This window comes from Pipistrellus hanaki (genome assembly GCF_964339955.1).
Source record: "Pipistrellus hanaki genome assembly, chromosome: 14".
In the NCBI taxonomy this organism is placed as follows: Eukaryota; Metazoa; Chordata; class Mammalia; order Chiroptera; family Vespertilionidae; genus Pipistrellus; species Pipistrellus hanaki.
Genome location: NC_140516.1, coordinates 50,001,461 through 50,009,866, shown reverse-complemented (window position 1 = coordinate 50,009,866; position 8,406 = coordinate 50,001,461). Strand labels below are relative to the sequence as shown.

General features: G+C 56.3%; 1 protein-coding gene across 1 annotated transcript; it reads left to right on the top strand.

Moving 5' to 3' along the window:
- Positions 1–372: 372 nt before the first annotated feature.
- On the top strand, positions 373–7,707 carry PAOX (polyamine oxidase). Its single transcript, XM_084904519.1, has 7 exons — positions 373–622; positions 1,107–1,593; positions 2,731–2,930; positions 4,310–4,562; positions 5,133–5,245; positions 5,737–5,894; positions 7,331–7,707. The coding sequence occupies exons 1-7, from the start codon at positions 442–444 to the stop codon at positions 7,472–7,474; spliced, it is 1,536 nt and encodes a 511-aa protein (XP_084760645.1). The 5' UTR covers positions 373–441; the 3' UTR covers positions 7,475–7,707.
- Positions 7,708–8,406: the final 699 nt, after the last annotated feature.

The window sequence follows — 8,406 nt, the reverse complement described above, 5'->3', positions numbered from 1 at the left end:
TGACATGTATGATATGTCACTTCTAATCAATAAAGCTGTTTACAGCCGAAACCGGTTTGGCTCATGGACAGAGCGTGGGTCTGCAGACTGGGGAGGGGGTGGGGGGGTCCCAGGTTCGATTCCGGTCAACCAATGCATGTGCATTGGTTGTGGGCACATCCCCAGTGGCAGGTGTGCAAGAGGCAGCTGGTCAATGTTTCTCTCTCATCAATATTTCTAGCTCTCTATCCCTCTCCCTTCCTGTCTGTAAAAATCAATAAGATATATATATTTTTAAAAAGCCGTTTACAAAAAAATAAAAATTAAAAAGGCCAGCCTGATCTGGCTCAGCCAGATGGGCAGGGTGGCCGGGGAGGAGCCGCAGGAGGAGGCCCCGCCTCCCGGCCGCCCGCTTATCGGCCCCTCCAGCGGCGGAGCGCTCAGGGCCGCCCGGAACCCGCCATGGAGCCCGGCGGCGGCCAGGGCGCTGCGGGCCGCGGGCCGCGGGTGGTGGTGGTGGGCGGCGGCATCGCGGGGCTGGGGGCCGCGCAGAGGCTCTGCCGCCACCCGGCCGTCCGCCACCTGCGGGTCCTGGAGGCCACGGCCCGCGCCGGGGGCCGCATCCGCTCGGAGCGCAGCTTCGGTAACGGCCTCCCCCGAACCCCCGCCCCAGCCCATCCCCGGGTCCCAGCCGGGCCGCCCGGCCCGCCGCCTCCGGGCCGGCCTGCGCCCAGGCTTTCCCGACCCGGAAGCCTTACCTGCCCCCGGGGATCCCCGCCGCGCCCCGTTAACCAGCCCAAGTTCACGGTCCCTGAGACCCAGCTGCCCCGGAGCTGGCAGGGCCGTCCCTGCGGGCAGGTCCCCCTGACCGTGCCCCCCGCAGCCTGGGCGAGGTCCCAGGTCATCCCTCCAGGTGCTCCCCAGGCAGGTGCAGGCCAGCACCCCCTCCTTGGGCGTACCCCTTAATCTGGGTGAGGGACTATGGTCCTCAGGGACCCGTGGCCCTGGGGGGGCTGGTTTTCAGAGCATTTGGGGAAGGGGCGGAGCTGGCTGCGGTCCAGGAGAAGGGCTCAGGGTTCGCCTTGGTGGGGACAGACCCTCAAGGTGGCATCGGCGTCCCGTCCCAGGTGGTGTGGTGGAGCTAGGCGCTCACTGGATCCACGGGCCCTCTCAGGGCAACCCCGTCTTCCAGCTGGCTGCCCAGTACGGGCTGCTGGGGGACAAGGAGCTGTCGGAGGAGAACCAGAGGATCGACACCGGAGGCCACGTGGCGCTGCCCTCCGTGTCCTATGCCAGCTCCGGGGCGAGCGTGAGCCTCGGGCTGGTGGTGGAGATGGGCCACCTGTACTACAGCCTCATAGACCGGTCCCGGGAGTTCCTGCGCGCGGCCGAGGCCCCGGTGCCCAGCGTGGGGGAGTTCCTCAGGAAGGAGATCCGGCGGCACGTGGCCGGCTGGACCGAGGACGAGGAGACCAAGAGGCTCAAGCTGGCCATTCTGAAGAACTTCTTAAACATCGAGTGCTGCGTGAGCGGCACCCACAGCATGGACCTGGTGGCCCTCGCTCCCTTTGGGGAGTACACCGTGCTGCCCGGGCTGGACTGCACTTTTCCCGGGTATGTGTGCGCCACAGCCACCCAGGCAGCCTTCCTCTCCCCCAGCCCCCTCCATGCACCCCACCCCCCAGGCCCCCTCCATGCTCCCCAACCCTCCCCTCCCCCCCATCTATCTCAGGTGGAGCTTTGGGAGGCAGGGGAGTTGTGGGAGGGTCAAGGGGGACTTTTGACTTCTCTCCCTTTTTAAAAAAAATATATATTTTTATTGATTTTTTCACAGAGAGGAAGGGAGAGGGATAGATAGCTAGAAACATCGATGAGAGAGAAACATCGACCAGCTGCCTCCTGCACACCCAAAACCAAAGTACTTGCCCTTGACCAGAATCGAACCTGGGACCCTTCAGTCCGCAGGCCGATGCTCTATCCACTGAGTCAAACCGGTTTCAGCTGTCTTCTCTTTTTTATGTTTATTTTTAAAAATATATCTTTATTGATTTCAGAGATAAAGAGAGAGACAGAAACATTAATAAGAGAGACTCATTGATGGGCTGCCTCCTGCATGCCTCCTACAGGGATTGAGCCCGTCACCCCAGGCATGTGCCCTTGACCAGAATTGAACCTGGGACCCTTCAGTCTGCATGCCAACGCTCTATCCACTGAGCCAAACCAGCCAGGGCTTTCTCTTTTTAGAAAGTTGGTCATTTTGTTTCCCTAATTTTTCTCATTTAAGAAAAGGGAGATAATTAATTTATCAGAACAAGTGATTAAAAGAAGGAAATGCACCTTGTAAAGCTCCCTTCCTTCCATGTTTACGAGGCCCCTCAGGCGCTTAGCACGGTCTGAGGGGCCCTTCCCTGTGGCAGGGGAGTGGTGGGAGGGTCAAGGGGACTCAGTCTGCCCCCAGGCACTAGTGAGACCTTCCCAGGGGGCGCTCCCAGGCCCTCCAGGGCCCATGCTCGGGGAAGGGCCTTCGGGCGGAGCCCTAGGGCTGGGCCGGTGGCAGGGACCTTGTTCACTCCTGGGGAACTTTGCCCACTTCGTCCTCCCCTAGCCAGGAGCCAGGTGTTAACGTTCCTGTGGCGGCTCAGAAACCACTGGGTGAGGGCCCCACGCCCTCCCTGCCCCTTCCCAGCCTCCTCCCGCCGAGCTTCTCGGAGGGCTGCCCTCTCCTCCGTGCCAACACCCTGTCTCTCCCAGGGGCTACCAAGGACTCACAGACCGCATCATGGCCTCCTTGCCCCCGGACGTGATGGTGTTTGACAAGCCCGTGAAGACCATCCACTGGAACGCGAACTTCCAAGTAGCTGAGTCTCATGGGGAGAGGTTTACCGTGCTGGTGGAGTGTGAGGACGGACACTACTTCCCAGCACATCATGTGATCCTTACCGTGCCCTTAGGTAAGGTCACCATCCTGTCAGGGCTTCCTCTCTTCTCTGCCCCGGCTGCCGGCTCTCTCCCGCCCCAGTGGGCGCTGGGGCTGTGCCTGGCTACTAAGCTCACATTAAAAAATATATATATATTATATATTTTATTGATTTTTTACAGAGAGGAAGAGAGAGGGATAGAGAGTTAGAAACATCGATGAGAGAGAATCATCGATCAGCTGCCTCTTGCACCCCCCCCTCCCCCCCCGGGGTTGTGCCCACAACCAAGGGACATGCCCTTGACCGGAATTTCAGTCAGCATGCCAACGCTCTATCCACTGAGCCAAACCGGTTTCGGCTAAGCTCACATTTGCATTCTAAGCCTTGGAGAGAATGACTCTGTAGTGTTTTGTAGCAATCCCATGCATAGGAAATAGAGAGAAGGGAAGCCAGCTGTTGTCATCCTTTGGAAAGGCTGGGAGGCCTGATGGAGGTTCCCCTGGGGGACAGCATGAAAGCCACACCTCAAGGTTAAGTGCTGCCGTCATCAAGGAAGGAGCCAGTGCATAATCTATTTAATTCTAGAGCTGATGCTTTTGACGGAGATTGTGAGTAGGAGTGGGCAATTTGAAAATGGAGATGATTGGGATCAGAGTTTTGCCAGGTTGTCTCCTTTACCCCCAAGGCAGCCTGAGGACTTCCCGGACCCCAGAGAAGTCCTCAAAGGTCAACAGATTAGTCAGTTGCCCAAGTTCACAAAGCTAGCAGGAGCCAGAGGTGACTTAACTAAAGAGGCCCGGCGCATGAAAATCAGAAATGCCTGCCTCAGGCCTCCCAGCCCCGGCTTCATCCAGAAGGTCATCTGGAGGTCATTCCACTGTTTGGCCATCTGGTCTAATTAGCATATTATGCTTTTATTATCATAGATACGGTTGGAAATTTAGGTTGCTTTTACTTTTTCTGTTTCACACAATGTGATACATGTGTGTTTAAGAACACATGGTCTAAGCTTGATAGTGATGATTGTTACACAACTCTATAAATATACTTGTGTGGCCCAGGCAGCATGGCTCAGTGGTTGAGCATCGACCTATGAACTAGGAGGTCACGTTCAATTTCCTGTCGTGGCATATACCTGGGTTGTGGCTCAGTCCCCAGTGTGAGGTGTGCAGGAGGCAGCCCATCAATGATTCTCTCTCATCACTGATGTTTCTCTCTTTTTCTCTCCCTCTCCCTTCCTCTCTGAAATCAATAAAAAAATTTTAAAAATATGTATATATATATATATATATATATATATATATATATTAAAATATATATATAGTGAAATATTATATATCGGGTTTCTGTGGTTGCTGATCCCAGCTAAGGATATTTCTGTGGTGTAAGTCGAGTCCAACGGTAAATTCCAGGTTTTCTTAAGGAACACCTGGACACCTTCTTCCAGCCGCCCCTGCCTGCCGAGAAGGCAGAGGCCATCAGGAAGATGGGCTTTGGCACCAACAATAAGATCTTCCTGGAGTTCGAAGAGCCCTTCTGGGAGCCGGACTGCGAGCACATCCAGGTGGTGTGGGAGGACACGTCGCCCCTGGAGGACTCCGCTGCCCCGATGCAGGACGCCTGGGTCAAGAAGCTGATTGGCTTCTTGGTCCTGCCTTCCTTCGAGTACGTCCGCGCCCCCTTTCCCTGAGGAAGCGTGAGCTGGCTCCTCGGCATGGTTTGGGTTGGGGATCCAACAGTGTGTTGATTCCCTGTGAGGTGTCTGGAGGGCTTAATGGTGGGGATCCTGAGAGTGCCCAGAGGGCTGAGGACAGAGAGACCGCCTGGGCCTAACCCCCGTGGGGCAGATGGGCACACGCTGGGTGTGGCTTGTCAGCGTTGCCAAAGCCCAGAGCGTTCCGGTGGACGGAAGGCATGTTTAGTTGGTAAGAAAGTATTTGCTGAAATCCAGGCTTGTAGGTCACAGAAGAAGTCTGAGACGTGGGCATGTCTATAACGGGAGGCAGTGCTTAAACCCGATGCGGTAATTGAACAAAGCATCCTTGTAAGCCCCGGGATCGCAGACCCACACTTGAAGGGCTAAGTCGTGTGTCCCAGACGTGCGGCCTACACACAGCAACGTGTGTGGGCTTGGTGCTCACTCAGAAATAAGAACACGAATCCTTAGGGAGGGAGAGACTGATGTTTCCGGCAAAGCCCGACATGGCTTGTCTCGGCGGTGTGTTCTCCACTTAGGTCTTCCCACGTCCTCTGCGGGTTCATCGCCGGGCTTGAGTCCGAGTTCATGGAGACGCTGTCGGACGAGGAGGTGCTTCAGGCTCTGACCCGCGTGCTTCGCCGGGTGACAGGTACGGCCGCACGTGGCCCCGGCTCTGCCTCGCGCTCCTTGTTGTGTGGCCGCTAAAGGGGAACCAAGCTTCCTGACAGGGAAGCGCTGAGTTTGCCTCCATGAACCTCCAGGGACGATCCTTCCTTATACTGCTGGGGTCACTCAGCTGAGTTCTTGTTGAAATGGTTTTGCGGACACTTTCTTTCCACTTCCCTTTTCTAAAACACAGCTGCCCTTCATCAGGGCTTTCTAGATGAGACATGGAGGCTCAGACAGAGCACAGTGACCACATGGTCCCAGGGGAGTGGAGGGGGCGGTGAGGATGCAGTGATGGCGTCCCCAGTTGGACAGCGGATAAGACTGGGAGAGCCTCTTATTCATACACTTCATGGCTTGGTTTTCTTCCTGGGCAGTTTCTTTCATTTTGAGCTGCTCAGTCTTGAAAACGAAGGCCCCATTGCAGACTTGTGGGAGGAGCCCCGGTTCACGTGTGGCCTCTCTGTGCTTCAGGGAATCCACAGCTCCCTGCGCCCAAGAGCGTGCTGAGGTCTCGCTGGCACAGCGCCCCCTACTCCCGAGGATCCTACAGCTACGTGGCCGTGGGCACCAGCGGGGATGACATTGACCTGCTGGCTCAACCGCTCCCTGCGGACCCAGAGAAGGCCCCGGTATGAGGGGGCCCCTGGTGGGAAGGCACCGGGGTCCCGCTGGAGCAGGGGAGTGTGGGTGGGGCTGGGACCCCTGAGACTCAGAATCACTTTTTAAAAAAAAAATATTTTTATTGGTTCAGAGAAGAAGGGAAAGGGAGAGGGAGACAGAAACATCAACGATGAGAGAGAATCATTGCCTCCTGCACACCCCACCCTGGTGATCAAGGCCACAACCCGGGCATGTGCTTTGACTGGGAATCAAACTGTGACTTCCTGGTTCATAGGTCGATGCTCAACTACGGAGCCATGCCGGCCAGGAGAATCCCCTCCTCTCCCCCCCCCCTTTTTTTTTAAAAAAAAAAAATTAAGAATGCTTTGAAAATGTATTATTTTCATCAGAACTCTACATCCACGTAGCCCCAGGGCACATGCTCGCGTGGCTCCCCAGGGCTTCATTCAGGAGGCCTCCCAGTGGACTGTCCTGCCCCCTGTGGCCACGCTGAGAAATCAGAAGGCACCATTTCCGGGCAGACCTGGACCCCACCTTTCTGTAGGAGTCTCCTAGTTTGGGTATAAAATCATGGTTTGAGAGTCATGCCCCTCAGGGTTTGGAACATTTTCCAGTGTTGCTTTTGGGAAGTCCAAAGCCATTTGCAGTCCTTTCTTAGTCCTTTCTTCCTAGTGTCCCAAACTCTCAGGAAGCTTAGAAGAGCATTAGGCTCCAATGCCCATGGGCATGCCACCCTCACTGGGCGCCCACTCACTTCACATGGCTTGCCTTGAGCCCCTCAGTCAGCTAGGAAGTTCTTGTGATTCATCTCATCTTCTCTTCTTTCTCTTCTTTTCTCCCCCCCCTGCCCCCCCCCCCCCCCCCCCAAGATTTCTGTTGTTTGAATGGTAGACTTCTGGACTGGTCCTCAAATATTCTTACCTTTTTCTCTCCTCATTTCTATCTCTGTTGGGGGATGTTCTCCGCCTTGTCTCCCAGGCCCGCTGTTGCATTTTCCATTTTGTGATCACGTTTAGTCCCGAATGTGTGCTGTGTGAGCCCTGTTTCTGCGAGAAGCACCTGCTTTTTGTTTTGTTTTTAAATATATTTTATTGATTTTACACAGAGAGGAATTAAGAGAGATAGAGAGTTAGAAACATCGATGAGAGAGAGTCATCGACCAGCTGCCTCTTGCACACACCCCCACTGGGGATGTGCCCACAACCAAGGTACGTGCTCTTGATCGGAATCGAACCCGAGACCTTTTAGTCCGCAGGCCAATGCTCTATCCACTGAGCCAAACCAGTTTCGGTGTGCCTGCTCTTGTTTTGTGGCCACATCAGGGTGTGGGGTTAGGTGAGGAACAAAGCCACCTCCCCACCCTCAGCTCTGCAGCCACACGTGGAAGGCAGGTGGCTTGTTGCTCGACCCCAGCACCCCGATCTAACCCCACCCTTCTCCGCAGCTCCAGATCCTGTTCGCAGGAGAAGCCACCCATCGGACGTTTTACTCGACCACGCACGGGGCTCTGCTCTCCGGCTGGAGGGAGGCTGACCGGCTCATCGAGCTGCTGGACTCCGAGGCGCAGCTGCAAGGCCCCAGGCTCTGAGCCAGCCCGCTCCTCCCTTGCCAGGGGAGGCTGCCACATCCTGTCCTCTGTCCAGCCCGGCTGAGACTTGGGATGTGTTGACACGGGTCACTGCTCTCATTTTTCACGACTGTCGCTGGATCGGCCATGGCTGAGCTGGAGCTGGGGGAGAGGGGGAGGAGTCTTCCTGGAGAAGTGAGACAGGTGTGACCAGCTGCTGATGCTGGGGCTCACATAAAGTGTGTCAAAACCTCCGTGTCCAGAGTCGTCCTTACGCCTCAGGGCTGCAGCATCTGTGGCTTCTGTCTTCGACCCTCCCTGGCCCAGTCATTGCAGGGCCCTGGACTCTGGGTGCTGTGGTTGCCCTTGTCCTGGGCATCTTCAGGTGTTTCTGAGGGCCAGCAAGTGGGAGATGGGAGGGCACAGGAGGCACCCCATCCTGAGGGTTTCTGGAGGAAGTGAACAAACAATGAGGCCTCAAGAGTGCAGAGGGACAGGGTAGCGGGTGAGTGAGGGTGAGGGAGGAGAGTGTGTTAGGAGTGCTCTGGGCGATGTTGGGGTGTGTTGGCATAGCCCCTATCCTTCCTGTCTTGGGCCAAATCGCCCCTCAAGGGGTCTTCCTGCCCCTGCCCCGGAGCTGTATGTGTGCCCCCGGCTTTGTGCCGCTGGAGTGGTTTTGCTTGGACAGCTTCCAGGCAGAAAGCTGTGAGGAGCCCAGACTTCAGCAGGGGTTTGTTTCCGGTTCATGGTCCGAGGCTAAGAAACGACGCAGCTCCCATCAGATGCACAGTTATGGATGGTTAACGCCCACCGTTCATCAAGGCATGAGGCCTGGGGAGACATTTCTGTATCCCAGGAGGCAGAGGCAGGGTGCAGGCTGCTTCCTGGGCAGGAGGCGGCTCAGTGAGAAGAGCCTGGGGGCTGGACTCATCAGGAGGCCACCTGGCAGGACC